At 46.6% G+C, this 17,316-nt stretch overlaps 1 protein-coding gene across 2 annotated transcripts in view; it reads left to right on the top strand.

Moving 5' to 3' along the window:
* Phka2 (phosphorylase kinase regulatory subunit alpha 2) overlaps positions 1-17,316 on the top strand; it is a 54,683-nt gene extending 37,367 nt beyond the window's left edge. The window contains exons 21-33 of one of the 2 annotated variants that reach the window (XM_042670499.1): positions 458-591; positions 1,845-2,001; positions 3,742-3,821; positions 4,022-4,100; positions 4,208-4,337; positions 4,957-5,058; positions 7,091-7,209; positions 7,961-7,990; positions 10,678-10,731; positions 12,960-13,130; positions 14,493-14,546; positions 15,347-15,547; positions 16,086-17,316. In XM_042670499.1, coding sequence (XP_042526433.1) covers positions 458-591; positions 1,845-2,001; positions 3,742-3,821; positions 4,022-4,100; positions 4,208-4,337; positions 4,957-5,058; positions 7,091-7,209; positions 7,961-7,990; positions 10,678-10,731; positions 12,960-13,130; positions 14,493-14,546; positions 15,347-15,547; positions 16,086-16,256 — 1,482 coding nt within the window. In that variant the 3' untranslated portion in view covers positions 16,257-17,316. Of the gene's footprint in view, positions 1-457; positions 592-1,844; positions 2,002-3,741; positions 3,822-4,021; positions 4,101-4,207; positions 4,338-4,956; positions 5,059-7,090; positions 7,210-7,960; positions 7,991-10,677; positions 10,732-12,959; positions 13,131-14,492; positions 14,547-15,346; positions 15,548-16,085 lie in introns of those variants that run through there. The other variant, XM_042670500.1, reaches the window with a different exon arrangement.

Raw genomic sequence — 17,316 nt, 5'->3', positions numbered from 1 at the left:
AAAGCCAGCCTGGGCAGGAAAGTCTGTGAGATTCTATCTCCAAAAAGCCAGAAGTAGATCTGTGGCTTAAGTGATAGACTGCTAGCCTTGAGCAAAAACTTTCAGGGACAGCACCCATGCCTGAGTTCAAGCCCTAGGACTGGCACAAAAGAAATGTTCTCATAATTTCTAGTAACAAAGGTTTTTCCTAGTTTTAAACCTTGCATAAGTAAAATGTATATGTATGTTAACCTGCTCAGTATAGTCTCTTGCAAACATTACCTAACACAGTAATTCATCTGACCAAAAATACTGAAAGCCCCTGAATAAAAATGTGAGAAAGATTTTCTGAAAAACATAGAGCTTAGTACACTTCCAGAGTTAAAAGGCCAAACTAATGTTTCCATTTCATCATCTCTGAAAGTCCCTATGTTGAACCCCCCCCCTCCTTTCCTTGCTTTTTGACTTGTGTGGCCAGGCTCCTGAAGGTGACTTGCAGTGGCCCAGAGATGACCATGGTGACATGGACTGTGAGAAGCTGGTTGAGCAGCTGAAAGATTGCTCAAATCTCCAGGACCAAGCAGATATCCTCTACATTCTCTATGTTGTAAAGTAAGTGTCTTGGTCCCATTGGGCAGCGATAATGACATATCGCAAACCACTAGTATCAATGATCCAAGTTCGTTCTCGGTTCTGGAGGCTGGATCCCTCAAGGGGTCAGCAGATCCACTGTCAGGTGAGGGCCTGCGGTGCCTTCTCACTGTGTCCTGACACAGTAGAAAGAATGCACTTCGCTTCCTCAAGCCTCTTTTCTAAGAGGACCTTGTACTTGCCGTTCAAGTCTGCTACCATTTGAACCACACACCCCAGCTCTTTTTGTTTTATGTGTCATATATGGCGCCATGTATTGTACCCAGGTCAGCCCTTCTTCTGCTAACCAAGTAGCTGGCATACAGGCATGAGCCACCAGCTCCACTGTCTACTTCTAACCTGAGGTTAGAAGTTTCACTTAGGAATTTGATGGAGGACACAGACATACAAGCCATGGCAGTAAGTTTATGACTATTCACTATGTTGAATTTTATAGTCTCTTGGCCATTTGGCAACCCTGGGCCATGAGTTTATTCACCAAAACATGAATGAGACTCCCATTTCTTTCTCTGCCTACTGATGCTGGCCTCCCAGAATGAGAAGATTTGGGCAAGAGCAACAATGTCTGGATGTTAGACTTCAATTCCAGAGGACATAGGCCAGCTCTGGTAGGACAGAGACTGCTGGGAAAAGCTCAGAAACATAGGGTGTGTCCAGGTATTTGGAATAATAATCAGTGACTTATGTCTTAACCTAACATTCTGGGTCTTAACATTCCGGGTTGTGTTTGCATTTTTCTTTCTTTTTCTTTTTCTTTTCTTAGTATTTTTCAGTAGCTTACATGAGTGATACAGAGGATTTCACTGTTCCATTTCCACATAGGTTTACAGTATATTCCAATCAATCTCACTCCTTCCATCACTCCTCCCCTTTTCTCAAAACATCTTCTACGAGTTTTCTTGTCTTTTCATAGTTGCAAATAATCCATTTCACCATGTTCGTCCTCTTTCACAATTATCCTCTAATTTTTCCCCTTTCTCCTTGCCCATCTCTTCCTACAGAAGAGGTTCTTTGTTAGATTCACATTCTGTGTTTATCTCTATATATAGTTATGTAAATGGATATACATAAGTATGTAAATCTCCATGAATATTTCTTTGAGGTCTAGCTTCCAATTATGAGTGAATAAAAGAATATTTTGGGTTTTGAGCTTGGCTTTTCTCTCTCAGTATGATGTCTTCCAATCATATGTCTGTGCTTCTATGTCTTAACAGGGGTCCCAATTGGGACACAAATCTCTCTGGACAGCATGGGGTCACTGTTCACAATCTCCTCAGCGAGCTCTATAGCAAAGCTGGCCTGAACCAGGAATGGGGTTTGATTCGCTACATCTCGGGCCTGCTCAGGAAGAAAGTAGAAGTCCTGGCTGAGGTCAGAACAAGTGGGTCTTCTGGGTTGCCTATTTGTCTTCTCAAGCTCTGCCTTCTTCCCTTCCAATCTTAGGGTTATGGAAGCTAGAGGCAGCCTTTTAACTATAAAGGGAAGTGGGCATCTACATGCAGAACTGGGGCAGGTCCTCCTCTCCTGACCCTCTACTACCCTGGGATAAGAGCAGAGGGAAGGAAATTCAAGCCAATGAGTTTAGTTCTCTCTCAGTCACAGAAAAGCCTACACCGTAACCAAATGAAAATGATCTGGGACCTGTGAAACAGAGCTCTCTGATTTTCTGGCATATCCACAATACAATGTTCATTAAGATTTGTAACCTCGAGGACTTGCAAAATCCAGAACCACATTTCTTGTGGCAGAACTTGTGGACTCAGGAGGTTCTATCACTTTTAAGTGATGCCTTGGGCATTTCTACCTTAGTTCTTTTTCAGGTAGGGCCTCACACTTTTTGCACAGACCAGCCTTGGGTGATAATGAGGCAACTGGTAGGTTAAGGATATAATGTGGTGGACTGATTCTTGCCACTGCCGTCTGTGGATTCATCCTTACCCTGTTGAATACCAGGCAGTTCAAGGTGTTTGTTTCAGTGGATTGACCTTATATGCCTACTCATGGCCCAGGCCTTGAGCAACAGAAAGAGCACAGGACTTCTCTCTCTTTGCTGAAGTATAATAGACCTTATGGGGAGTGCAAATAGTATCATTCTTTAGAAAGACTAAGACAGAGCTCAACAAATTAAGTACCAGGAGATGAGTACCTGCAAAGGGCGGGGGGGGGGGGGGGGTGGCCAAGGAGAAAAGGATAGAATAATGAATTGGGGAAATGAATAGAATGCAGGTAAGAATGCATTGTATATACCACAGAACTGAGAAAAATAAGGACAGGGGTGGGTTGAAGGGAGTGAAGATGTTCAAGCAATGACATTGATCAAGATGTATAAATTGCTTAGTTAAATGGCAAAAAAATCAACCTATAGCCTTGAAATGAAGAAAAATGAGGGAAGGGGTGTGTGAGAATGTTAAATGGAGTCACAATGATGAAGATCCACTGTAGGGGCTGGGAAGGTGGCTCAGTGGTAGAGTGCTTGCCTTGCATGCCTGAGGCCCTGGGTTCGATTCCTCAGCACCACATAAACAGAAAAAGCCAGAAGTGGTGCTGTGGCTCAAGTGGTAGAGTGCTAGCCTTGAGCTGAAGAGCTGAGGGACAGCGCCCAGGCCCAGAGTTCATGCCCAATGACTGATCAAAAAAAAAAAAAAGATGCACTGTATTCATAAACTGCTGTGTTGAATGGCAATTCTTTTGTGAAACTACTTTAGAAATAAATTTTTTTGCTGGTCCTAGGGCTTGAACTCAGGACCTGGGCAGATCCTCAGCTTTTTTCCTCAGAGTTAGTACTCTACCACTTGAGCCACAGATCCACTTCCAGCTGCTCTTTGTAATTTATTGGCAATAAGAATCTCACAAACTTTCCTGCCTGGCCTGGCTTTGAACCACGAGTAGCTAGGATTACAGATGTGAGACACCAGTGTCCAGAAAAAAATATATTTAAAAAAAAGACTACAGGGTTTCCTAGATTGCTCAATATTTTTCAAATACAGAAAAGAGGATTTATAAAATTTGTACAGATACACTTCTAATCTTCCTCCCAAGCTGGCTTTGTCTAATGGCATGCCCTCTCTCTTCTTTTTCTCACCCCTCACCCCATCTCTGTTGAATGAGCAGGCCTGTGCAGACCTGCTGTCCCACCAGAAGCAGCTCACAGTGGGCCTGCCACCTGAGCCCCGTGAGAAGACCATCTCTGCGTAAGTCTCTGGCCAGGAATTTCGGGAGTGGGATCAGTAGGAAAACATCAGTGCCCTGCACTGTTCAGAAGGAGGGGCTCTTTGAAGACTGTGTCACACAGGTTCTTCCAGCATAGCACATAGAGGGATCTCCTATGGAGGACAAGGAGCCCCTGGTTCGGAAACACTTGTGGTGTTTGTGACTTACTACTCTTTCCTAGGCCTCTGCCCCCAGAGGAACTCACCAAACTCATCTACGAAGCCAGTGGGCAGGACATCAGTATCGCTGTCCTCACACAGGTCAGGCTACAGCCCAGGAGATGGGAAGCTGGGCCACAGCCTTCCTTTGCCACCCAATTAGGTCTCTGAAGCCCTGGTTTTTCTCTCTCCCTCTCTCTCTCCTTCAGGAGATTGTGGTTTACCTGGCCATGTATGTTCGGGCTCAGCCCAGCCTCTTTGTGGAGATGCTCAGGCTCCGGATTGGACTGATCATTCAAGTGATGGCCACCGAGCTGGCGAGGAGCCTGAACTGCTCAGGTAAGAAGCCATGGCTCCCACAGCTCGTGCCTGCCAAGCTCCAGCCATGCTCTGAGAGGAAACCTGGCTCCCTGCCAAGCTCCAGCCATGCTCTGAGAGGAAACCTGGCTCGAGGACTCCTGGGCTGCCTTCCTCTAAGTGCGCTTGGGTTTCTTGAGGTTCCCTCATTAGACATGGCTCCTGGCAGGCTGTTCATCACAGCATGCTGACCTTCCTGAGTAGGAGAGGAAAAGGAACAATTGAGAAACTTTGCTCAGCCTGACACCTAGGTTTCTCACTGAAGTTCTTACTATGAACTATCGCCCAGCATTTTGTCATTCCTTCACGGGGAGAAGTGCTACTAATTGCAATACAGACACCAATTGCAAGACGTATACCAACACCAGGTGTCTAGAAACACCTTATGTACTGACTTAGCAATATTCCGAGTCCCTAAGCACCAGTGCCTTTCAGCTTGTATCACCGTCTAATGAATCATGAGCAACGACACCTGCCACTGTGTCCTTTGCCACCTCCCCCGCCCCCCCCCCCCCTCACATACACATTCAGGTCTACTCAATTCTGCCTTCACCCACCACCAGCCCCAAGGCTGGGATGATTACAAGATGTTTGTTTGTAGGAGAAGAAGCTTCCGAGAGTTTGATGAACCTCAGCCCCTTTGACATGAAGAATCTCCTGCATCATATTCTGAGTGGAAAAGAGTTCGGGGTAGAAAGAAGCGGTGAGTCGATGTTCCAGCAGCCTCAGGGGGAATGGCCTCCTAGAAGGACAAATAGGCATCAGTACTACCAGACCAAGCATATGGGCCACATGATTTCAATGGAATGAACGGAGCTTGGGCTTTATCCCCAGTCCCAGAGGCTTTTATGGGATGGAGGACATCCCTGTAGGTTTGCCAGGGTGCGTTATCTCACACACCTGTGTGCCTTGTAGCTCTCATGGCCATAATACCTCAGTGAACAAGTGCTCGGGTCACTTGAGTGTCAGGATGAGAGGACAGCCTTTGGTGTTGGTAAAAGTCTTCTCAACTAGGCCCCCATGTCATTGCCCATGGGGCAGTAAGAAAATCTATGACCCCCTTGTTCCGTTTCCTCTGATATAGTAAAAAGAAAAAGAAAGGTACAGATGAGACTAGGTACATTATAGACTACCCATGAGATCACATGTCACGTGATCATAAACTGTCATGTGGTAGAACATTTAGTGACACAATAAGCATAAGTAGAAAATGGATTACAGTAGACCTTTGGTATCCATGCGAATGTATTTCTATGGAGGCCTCCACTGAAGGAAAACCATAAAGAGCCATTGAGTGCAATATTCTAGAATTATTCAAATTTGCTGGGTGCCCATGGCTCATGCCTATAATCCTAGCTACTCAGGAGGCTGAGAGCTGAAGATCGTAGTTCAAAGCCAGCCCAGGCAGAAAAGTCTGTGAGACTCTTATCTCCAATAAACTACTCAGAAAAAGCCAGCAGTGGTACCATCGCTCAAGTAGAAGAGTACTATCCTTGAGCAAAAGAAGCTCAGGGGCAACACTCAAGCCCTGAGTTCAAGCCCCAAACCAGCACTCCCTACAAAAAATGAATTACTCAAATTTGCCTGTACTGCAATGTGAAAGAACATGGCTATTGTTCACATGAATATTGTCCCCCCCCAAAACTAGATCTTTTTCATGCTCTTGATCTCAAAGATACTTGATTTATTTTCCCAAAGTATCACCCAATATTCCCTAAAGACATGCTGCCTTTGAACAGATTTGTCCTTTATCACTTAAGCACCGTATGTTCTCTTTGTGGCTTGGGAAGATCGCCATGATCTACCTTGATTTGGAGGGGGGCATGATTGCTTTTGGGGGACATATTTTTCACAACTTAAAGACAAAGAGACATGCAGCAGATTACAACTATTTAAACACAACTGACAGCACGGGACTGACTGGGAGTTCCTCTATAACAACTAAGCAGATGAGAATTTCAAATTTTTTGTTTTAGAAATTGCTTCTGATTCTTTTTCATTTATTTTTTTGACCATACATGATCAAAACTTTGAGAATTAAGTCCTCAAATAAGGCAGCTTGCTGTGTACATATAGGTATATGATACTCTATAGATCATATATCTGTGCATATGAATGTGATGATTCTGTTTTATAAGGAAAAAATTTACACCGCAATAGTGGGGGGGGGGGTAGCAGAATAACTAAATTGTCAACTGACTTGAGTCCTTGTTTCCTTAGGAAGTCTGTTTCCCCTCTCCTCCAGGGAAGATATGTTTTGGGATAAGTAAAAACACAGTTTTCAAATTGGGCCCTAGTGGCTAATGCCTGTAATCCTAGCTACTCAAGAGGCTGAGATTTGTGGATCTGGTTTGAATACAGTCCAGGCAAGCAAATCCAAGAGACACTTCTCTCCAGTTAACCAGTAAAATGTCAAAAGTGAAAGTGTGGCTCAAGCAGTAGATCACCAGCATTAAAGCAAAAGATAAGGGAGAGGATGAGGCCCTGCCCCAGGGCTGGCATTAACTTCTGCACAGCCCTTCAAGTATGACACATTAAACCTGAGGGCAAAGCTAACCTCTGATTCCGTTTATAATAAAGCAAGGGAGACAGGTGTAGACCCTAGTTGCCTGAATTTCCTCACTTGGGTGGGTGCTGTACAGTCGAAGAACCATGTGTATGTGTTTGTGTGTGTGTGTGTGTGTGTGTGTGTGTGTGTGTGTGTGTGTGTGTGTGTGTGTGTGTTTCTCCTACAGTGCGCCCCATCCACTCCTCTGCATCCAGCCCCGCCATCTCCATCCATGAGGTGGACCATACTGGAGTCACCAAAACTGAGAGGAGTGGCATTACCAGATTGAGGAGTGACATGAAACAGGTAAGAACACCTGGGCAGTGGCGGCAGTAAGTAGGGAACAGTTCCCCTCTCTGGTATCAGAAACCAACAGAAACCCAGAGCCTGATGCTTCAGCCTACTCTTTGTACAAAATGTAAGGTCTCCTCTGTCTGAAATCTGAACCCAGCTGTCCCCACATAGGGACCCCAGAGCCACTCAAGGTTACACCCCCCCCCACACACACATACAGACACACACATACCTGCCCTTAACCCTAACCCTTCATTTAATGTTACTTGTATATTCTGGATAGGCTCTCATCTGTGTTTGCTTCTGCGTTTAAAAAATAGAGCTCTGCAAAAACCAACCACCCGTCCCCATCAAACGTGCCCTTTAACTGTGATAGCAAGAAGGGTTTGGAAATAGGGTTTGGAATGCTTGTGACACCTGTATTCTCCGCCTCCCCTAGATGGCTCTTTCCTTCAGCTTTGTTGAATTCAAATAAAAATGATCCCACACAGGACTGCAACTGGACCTCTTTTCAGTCCTAATGTGCCAGGTTTGTGCTAGGATTTGACCATGACCCACAGTAGGAAATAGTTTCCTCCTGATGGTGACGGGCAGTGAAAAATGCAAGTCACATGGTAGTCATAATCCACTGGCTCAAGTCTGAGACTAATGGTTACCCCTTGAGGTGAGACCAGCACTGCGCTGGATTATTGGAGGGTGATGGGAGAGTCAGGGCATTCTTGACTTGGACCTGGTTTTTATTTCCTGATGTTTTAATTTTCAGATGACCAGGAGAGTGAGTGCTGATGAACAGGTGAGATATCTTGCCTTATTTAACCTTGTCTGTGTGCTATATGTGCTTTCTGGCCTGAATGTGGAGAATGAGGCTGTCCATATAGAGTGTAGACACAGGGACAAGAAAGAGTGGCTCTGTCCACAACAGTGGTTCAGACTGGCCAATCCCAGGGACAGAAAGAGAACAGGGTTATAGGCAGAAGAAAAATGACCTTACCCTGTACCTTAAAAAAAATCCATGTATCAATTTCTTGGGCTTTGAAGGATATCTTGTAAAGGACATGGTCCAAGCTGTAACTCGCTGAGCATTCCTATTAAAAGAGGAGAGGCTAAATAGAGCAAAATGATCATATCAGGAGAGTAAGGCTACTCTATTTACCCTATCCTTAGATCACATGGCGGAGGGCGGGGCGGTATTTAAACCCAGTGGGAAAAACATATCACTTTTTCATCTGCCTCTGCCTCCTGCACACAGCCCTGACTGTCCCTGGCTCTGGGGTCATATTTGTAATTATTTGATGTCTCTATGACCAACCAGCACAATGTAAGCATAATGACATGCAAATGCAGACTGTACATTTTTGTCCAAGAGTGCAACACACTTGAGCTCTTACTCTAATTTATGCTCTTTCTAACCTGGGTGCTGATGATTCACGTCTGTAATACCAGCTACTCGGGAGTCTCAGATCAGAAGACCATGGTTCAAAGCCAGGTCAGGCAGATAAGTCCAAGAAACTCTTATCTACAATTAACCAGAAGAAAAATAAAAGTGAAGTACCTCCGGTGACAGAGCACTAACCTTAAATAAAAAAAAAAAATCCAAGCAAGAACACAAGGCATTGAAGCTCTGCCTATAAAACACACACACACACACACACACACACACACACACACACACACACACACACACACGTTTGTGCTCCTTCCAAATAAGTAGCCGACTTTAAAAACTCTTTTCTTTCCTACCACTGGGTGGCACTGTTGTTCTGGTTACCCACACCTACTGGCCTTATTGTGGATGGCAATGGATGGTTCCTTCTTCCTCCATTTAATGCTGTCTGTACTTTACAGGGTTGAAATAACCTTTCTTCTTGGATGGGTTTGGATCCCAGTAGCCAGTACCACTTTATATTTGCATATTTAATACCAAAATACTATTCTCTGCTTGAAAAAATTTACAAGATTTAATAAACTCCAGCTAGGTTTAATAAAGAAACATATCAACTCATAGAATAGAGAAGAAAAAAAAAACATAGAAACTATTTTTATAAACACGCACTCAAAATTGTTGAGTCCCAAAGAAACTATTCATGGTTTTACAGGTCAAATCTGAGTCATTATTCAATGCCCAACCATGCAAAATATACTTGTTTTAAACATTTGCAAATAGTACAGAAAAAAATTTGGGAATTGTTCAAATGCCATTAAAATTTCACACTAGGGAAATACTGTTACTTTGGAAAGGTAGAGTAGTGTAACACAGGCAGAGCCATTTCTGATTTTCAGGTAGTATTTCAATTGCCATTTTCCTCTCTGTAGAGATATGCACACAGTAAAACATGGGCTCGTTCCAGAACTGTTTAAAATGTAATAGATACCATGCCATTTTAAGTGGCTACTCACTTTTGCAAGAACAGCATGTATACAGACTACCCCCATGCAAGCTGGGGGTACAATCTAGATTTTTAGATGAGGAAATTCTTGTGTCACCATGAGATCAATAGTGTGTGTATTTCACAAATTTGGGAAATGGATGCAGGTGTTAGTGGCAGTTATGGGTGTTTTGTGGATCTCTGTATATTTTTACAACTCACCATAAAACATGAACATTTCTTAGCTGTGACTTTGGAAAATGTGTCCTAGCTTTCTTAGGCATTCTCCGCAAAGAAACCAAACCTGGTACTATTTGCTATTTAAAGAAAGACCATTGTGCCGGGCACCCTTGGCTCAAGCCTGTAATCCTAGCTACTCAGGAGGCTGAGATCTTAGAATCACGGTTCAAAACCAGACTGGGCAAGAAAGTCTTTGAGACTCCTTTCTCCAATAAACCACCAGAAAACCAGAAGTAGTGCTGTGGCTCAAGCAGTAGAGTGCTGGCCTTGAGCTAAAGAGCGCAGGGACAGCGCCCAAGCCCAGAGTTCAAGCCCCAAGGAAAAAAAAAAAAGACCATGAGACCAGGTGCTGGTGGCTCACAACTGTAATTTGAGCTACTCAGGAAGCTGATAAGCTGATATCTGAGGATTGTAGTTCAAAGCCAGCCCAGGCTAGAAAGTCCATGAGACTCTTACCTCCAATAAACCACCAGAAAACCAAAAGTGGTGCTGTGGCTCAAAGTGGTAGAGTGCCAGCCTTGAGCAAAAAATGCTTAGGGACAATGCCCAGGCTCTAAGTTTAAGCCCCATGGCCAACGGACAAAAGAAACGAAAGGAAGGGAGGGAGGAAGGGAGGGAGGGAGGAAGGAAGGAAGGCAGGCAGGCAGGCAGGCAGGCAGGCAGGCAGGCAGACCATGGAGTGCTGGCTCCATAGAGTTGGCTTAGTACCCTGCCTCAGTCCATTGTGGGACACAGAGGGTCCGCCCATGCTGAAGGTGAGAACAACCTCTCCAGCTAACTTCTGGGGCATGTTTTATGCTCTTAGGTGTTCCCCTCACTCCTGGTGTCTCTGGTGTCACTGCCCATGACTGAGTTGATTCTTTTTGTTTTGTAGTTCTTTTCTGTGGGCCAGACTGTGTCGAGCAGCGTGCATTCCTCCAAGTCTGCGGTAAACGTGCATGGGCATTGCGTGCTTCCCTGCCCCCGCCTCCATGTTTGTGCTGTCTGAACCCTCTAGTAGCCACATTCATGCTCCCCCCTCATCCCCGACTTGGTATTGGTAGTAACAGAACCCAGGGCCTTGGACACACTAAGCAAGCCCCTAAGAGTGAGCTGTACTCCAGCCACATCCTGACTTCTGAAGATTTCTGCAAGGTTTAAGGGTTTTCAGTTAATGTTGAAAACCTCCTGTAATTTTGAGAACATTCTAGAAAAGCCAAGATGTACTTGAACTGAGCTTTGGTTTTCATCTTAACCCTCAGATCTCTGTGCTCCTCAGCACAGTGTGGGTGAAGAATGATCTCCTCACCAAGACACAGAGTTTCTGGAGCCTCCCAGCACAGCATTGTTTCTTTTCACTCTTTTGTGCCTATCCTAGGGCTCAAACCCAGGGCCTGGCTGCTGTCCCTGAGCTTTTTTGTGTTCAAGGCTAACACTCTACCACTAGGAGCCAGAGCTCCACTTCTGGCGATTGCACAAGAGTCTCATGGGTTTTCTTGCCCAGACTGAGATCTCAGCCTCCTGAGTAGCTAGAATCACAGGCATGAGCCACCAGCACCTGGCTCTTTTCATTTACTTTTTGAGGGGCTAGGGATGGCACCCAGGGCCTGAAACATGCTAGATAAGTGCTCTGGTATTAAGCTACATCCTCAGTCCCGGCTCTACATGGGGCCTTGGCTCAAGTGGAGGCCTAGGAAATGTTCTAATTGCCAAAGTTAGAATCTGCTGCTCTAAACCAGAAGGAAAAAAAATCAGCTTAGTCACTGATGAGTGTAACTGTAATTACTTTTATTTGTAGCTAATTATTGCTTTATTTAAATGGTACTAACAAGCCCAGCTGAATAGCGCAGCCTAACTGCCTTTTCAAAATAAGATGTATTCAAGTCAAAATGAATACACACAGGAGTCTTGCCCCCTACCAGATTAGTGTACTTTATATTGGGATATTCTTTCTTAAAAGCCTTTAAATTTGGTGTTACACATTGTGAAGTACCTAATATTTGAGAACAAAGAACTCAATGATGTCGGTTACTTCTGACATGGAGGCCAAAGGGCAAGTATTGACCCGGGCAAGAGCTTGGCTCCAGTGAGCACTTGAGGCCTGGTCTCCATGCTTGGCTTGGATCTCTGCGCTGCCTCTAGGTCATGGGCAGCCTGCAGCTGTGCTTCCCTGGTGGAGGCCAAAGGAGTCCAGCCTCAGGCAGGGAGGTGGGAAGATGGTCCCTTTCTCTCCCAGCAGCAGAGGCTGTCCCAGAGGAGTCACCAAGCACGGGGCCCAATGTGAGGATGAAGCCCTGGGCCCAAAACAGGAAGCGAAAATGAAACTGGAAAACATTGGTGGAAAGGCCAGAAATCTCAAGATTGCACCAATAAGCAGATTCTTTGGCTTGATTTTTTTCCCTCTCTATCTTTCCTGGTCATTCCCTCCAGTATTATATGTGGCATTCTCTGTTGCACTCATCCTACAAGAAGGGTCATGTCACTCACTGCTTTATGGAACTGCCAGAGTAAACAGCGGACACTCTGTGTCCACTTCCCCAGGCTGTGAGCCCGAGGCTCACCTGCTCTGAGGCTGGCATATCTCTCGAAGCTCTCCTGCAGGCTACTTGCCTCACTTGAAATGAATACACAAAGTGCTAGGCCAGGGTCCTGGGAGGAGCAGCCCTCAGGGTGACAGCTGCCCCCATGAGCACTCAACGCAAGCCAGCATGCTCTCAGCAGTTTCTGAGCCCCTTCACCAGGTGAATGCCCACACAGAACTTCCTGGGGGAAGGTTGGCTGGGTCCCCATCAGGTACAGGTAGGTGGGCAGCAGTTGGTGCTAATGTGAGCCCAGCCGCCTCAGGGTGGGGTACTGTCATAGTGATGTTGAATGGGGAGTTGCAGCACAATGGTCTGACCTCAGAGGCCGCACCTGTCCCTGCCGGGTCTGAGCCCTCTGAGCTCAGTGTCCAGAGGGCAGTCCTACATTGTGGGTGGGCTTCCAGGGGTGTGGGAGGAGTTAAGGAACCACACCAGAGCATGGAATCCAGCAGGTGGCACACAATGTGGAATGGAGGAGGCAGATTCCTGCTGGGTAAGGGGCAGCTGATCAGTCTGCATGCTTGCAGGAGTTCCCAAAGGCTATTTGCTGGGTAGCCCACAAGGCTTCTGAGGGGCCATGTGGTCTGTCTTGCAGAGGTCCAGCTCCCCATCCTCACCCACAGGCACATCGTCATCAGACTCCGGAGGACATCACATCAACTGGGTGGAGCAGCAGGGCCAGTGGCTGCGCAGGAGAAGGCTGGATGGCGCCATCAACAGGGTCCCGGTGGGATTCTACCAGAAGGTGTGGAAGATCCTGCAGAAGGTACGCTGGGTGCTGTGCTTCTATGGTACTTGGGAAGCCATGTGGCCAGGGAAAGGAGTCCGACCCCTACCCCCCCCCCCCCTCGACCCACCCCAGCCTACCTGTGATGCATAGCAGCACTACCAGGCAACAGACATAGACCGAGATGCACACCTCTGAGTTCAGGAGAACATGGCTGACAACTGTTGCCAAGGTGATTGTTCTGTGGGAAAACAGAATCCTCTGTCATCTGTACCCCGCAATCTGTCTCCTCTCACAGTTCGCTCCAGGGTGTTCCTGCAGCTCTTTGAGCCCCACTGAGATTGTCCTACCTCTACCATGGAACAAAATTAACTCCACTTAAAAGTATCTTTGCAAAACAAGATAGATTTTTTTCCCCTAAATCTTTGTCGCACTCCTCTCCCAGGGGGAGATGAGAACAGAAATCATCCCAAGGGAAAATGTACTCCAGCTCTTCTATGCAGCAACAGGACTCCATCTGTGTTTTTTTCTGTTTAATTGCCCCTTGCCTGTAGCAAGGGCTTTGGACTGTGTCTGTCAGCACCCGAGGGCTTCCTCAGGGTGTTCACTGAGCTGAGCCGGCGGATAGAGTGGGCCCTGTGCGTGAGCAGCCGGGTTCTGTTACCCACTGGTGCCTTTGCCTGGAACCCTTAGAGCCTATAGAGGTCCATGGTCCACCACTCTCCCTATTTATTCAGGAGCCTGGAATGGGGGAAGGCAGCACAGTTGCTTCCAGCTGGGGCGTGGGGAGGTGAAAATTGGCCAATTACACTAGGCCTAGCTATTCCTAGAAAATCTCCCCGCTCTTCCTGGGGTAGCACACACTTCCGTTCAGACTCCCACTGACACGAACCAAGACACTTGTATGATGAGAAAGCAGCATGTTGTATGGAGCCCACTTGGTATTTATACACACGGGTGAGCTTGTCTGTGCATGTGCTCCAGTCCTTTGTGATTGGAGCTTATTATAGAATCTCGAAAATAGCCGCCTGCACAAGCACAGACGCATCACTTCACCAGCAGGAGCACAAAATCGTCCATCATGGCACTGAAGGGGGCCTGGCAGGTACCGGAGCCCAGATGCCAAGTCAAGGCAGAATCTCCAGGGAGCAGGACATAGCAGGCAGCACCCAAGGGCATTGCTCTCCCATGATCTGAAAGATGCCTGCCCTAGAATTCTTCCATGCAAAACACAAGCCCGTGGGCAGTGGGAACACTGCTCTAAAGATAACTCTGGCAGTCTGGCGTATTCCAACCCTCGTGCAGACTGTGGGGCAGGGAAAGCTGTGTGCGCCTGCTCATGAGTGCGTGTGAGCATGTGTGGGAACAGACTCCTGACTGACTTGTGTCTTCTACCTCTAGTGCCACGGCCTCTCCATCGACGGCTATGTCCTGCCGTCCTCCACCACCCGAGAGGTAGGATGAGCAAACCCCGAATGCCAGCACATCTGTGTTCACTCTGTGGACTCTGACCACTCATGGCCTCCTCAGCTTGTTCTGTATGGACAGTCCATTTGAAGGGCTGGGCTTTTTAGCCAACTCTCCCTCACTGTGCCTGTTTATTTCCCATCACTTTTTCTTCTTCTCATTTCCCTTACAGTGTATCTGGACTCCCAAGTTCTTTCGATTTGCCCCAAGCCACTTCAAATTGCCCAAGCTTCAGCTCACTCTGGCTAGACCCATTATCTTCCAGCCACAGAACATATTTCCTCTGGCTTTTTTTTTACCCTGCTCAAAGCACCATGCTTTATGCCACATGGGGCTTTCTTTTCTTCTTTTTAAAAGAAAGAAAGAGGGCTGGGATGTGGCTTAGTGTTAGAATGCTTGCCTAGCACGAATGAAGCCTTGGGTTCTATTCCTCAGTACCACATAAACAGAAAAGGCCTGAAATGGTGCTGTGGTTCAAGTGGCAGAGTGCTAGCCTTGAGCAAAAGAAGCTCAGAGACAGTGCCCAGGCCCTGAGTTCAAGCCCCAGGACTGGCAGGCAAGCAATAAATTAAATAAACAAATAAATGACTCAAAATAGTCAAGGCCAACTGATTTCCAGAAAAGAGTGATCAACCTCCTGCTTTAGTGGGTTCCTACTGCAGAATTGACACAGTAGACAGTAGGAAGGGAGGTTTTGAGCAGAGTCCTACCAGTGTTGGGACACAATTGGTTTTAGGGCCCTTTTTGTCCCAGCTCTCAGTAGTGGCTTCCCTCTGGCCCCTTTGCAGATGACCCCACATGAGATCAAGTTTGCTGTCCACGTGGAATCAGTGCTGAACCATGTGTCCCAGCCTGAGTATCGGCAACTGCTGGTGGAAGCTATCATGGTACTAACTCTACTCTCTGACACCGAGATCGACAGCATTGGAGGCATTATCCACGTGGACCAGATTGTGCATCTGGCCAATCAGCTGTTCCTGCAGGACCAGGTGGGTGTGTCTAGGCCAGCTACCCACCTGACACAGCTGTGTCAAGGTAGCCAGCATAGCTGACATTCACCTCTGTTGAGGTTAGATATTGTGTCCCACAAAGTAGAGAACAATACGCTCAAACAAAGAAAATATGAAGGTAGAAAGAAGGTAGAAAATGTCAAAAACTTGGTTAGGAAATGGCATTGTAGCCCCTTGGAAGATCAGATAACCTGTGGGGGTATACTTGTCAATGTAGCTTTCAGCCCAAACATGGCACTGGCTACATACATGGCCCTACGTGAAAAGTGCTTACCCTGTACCCCAAATCAAGTAAGGCAAAGAAACTATCCTTAAGCTTTCAGTCCTCAGTTTCAGACTAGAATCTGTGAGAACAGTGTCCAGAACAAAAGCAACCTCTCCCCTAGGGGGCGCTGGTTTCCTGCTGTAGGACCTGGCCCACCCCTCACCCATTTGAGCTCACCATCTCCAGCTTGCACAATCACCTGTGGTCGAAGGGTTGCCTCTGCTCATTTCTCCTCTGCCTTTCTGGCTACAGGTATCCATTGGAGCTACCGATACTCTGGAGAAAGACGAAGCCACAGGAATTTGTCATTTCTTTTATGACAGTGCTCCAAGTGGAGCTTATGGGACAATGAGTTACCTGACCAAAGCAGTGGCTTCTCATTTGCAGGAATTCCTGCCCAACTCAGGCTGCCAGATACAATAGAGCCATGCTGCTAAATGGTCCACCCTCTCACTCTGGAACTATCCTGCTAGCCTCATTGGGAGCTCCCTTCCCCACCAGGTCCCGTGTGTCATCGCATGTTTCACCACAAATACACGCAAGGATATGGGAGCACTCAACTTGAATCCAATGTATATTCATGCCCAAACATGGCTGGCCAATCCCCTCCCTTCCACAAGCAGCACCCTGAGATCAATGTCTAGGTTCATTTCTCAGGGATATTTGTCCCAGTGTTTGGAATTGGAAATAGCTCTCCCTATGTGAACTGAGAAGCTCACTCAAATTGGCTCTTTGAGTTTCAGAAATAGGTTGGATGAGCTAGTGACACATCTTGACTCTGGATATTTTCCAGTGGCAGTAGCGGGGCAAGCTGACCTGGATGAGGGCACATTTAATAGGTGCTGTTTGTCTTGGGAACAAACTGTTTATACCAGAAAGAGCAATTGTTTCCTGTGGAGTCTTGGCTATTTTGTGTGATGCTTTCTTCCTTAGCCTCTCATTTTATTGGTGTTAGAATGACTGCCTCCTTGGATGGTAATTGTCTGTTGGCAGATGGATACAATTGCTCATAGTTAACTTGGACTCCTGGTGTTGCAGGATTATATCTTGGATGTCCAGGAAGTACAAGGGCTTCTCCAATCCACTCTTCCAGAATCTAGGGAAGTTGAGGATCTGACTTCTCTTAGGCAGGTAAACTGTGGCTTTGGAGAAGAAGGGAAGTCCCCTGAGGCCCCTCTCCAGCTCCATGCTCTGGGGCAGCATCACTTGGTGAGTCAGGAGATGACTCAGAAGAGTCAGTAGATGTCATGGAAATTAGTGGTGTGCTCCTACAAAAACAATGCTTCCCTCTCAAAAACAGAACGAGCCTGGGAAATTGAACCCATTTTACAGAGCATGCTCAGGCACTGATCATAGAGAAGTCTGGGGCTTTTGTGAGTGCCTTGATGAATGGAGTTTCTCTCCAGGTATTTTCCTCACGTGGCAGGGAAGGAACAACAGGAGAAACACTTTCTATAAATAAATAATAAACTTTGACCTGGTG

This window comes from Dipodomys spectabilis, unplaced genomic scaffold, assembly GCF_019054845.1.
Source record: "Dipodomys spectabilis isolate Male_0828 unplaced genomic scaffold, ASM1905484v1 ptg000564l, whole genome shotgun sequence".
NCBI lineage: Eukaryota > Metazoa > Chordata > Mammalia > Rodentia > Heteromyidae > Dipodomys > Dipodomys spectabilis.
This window is presented reverse-complemented; position numbering and strand designations above follow the sequence as displayed.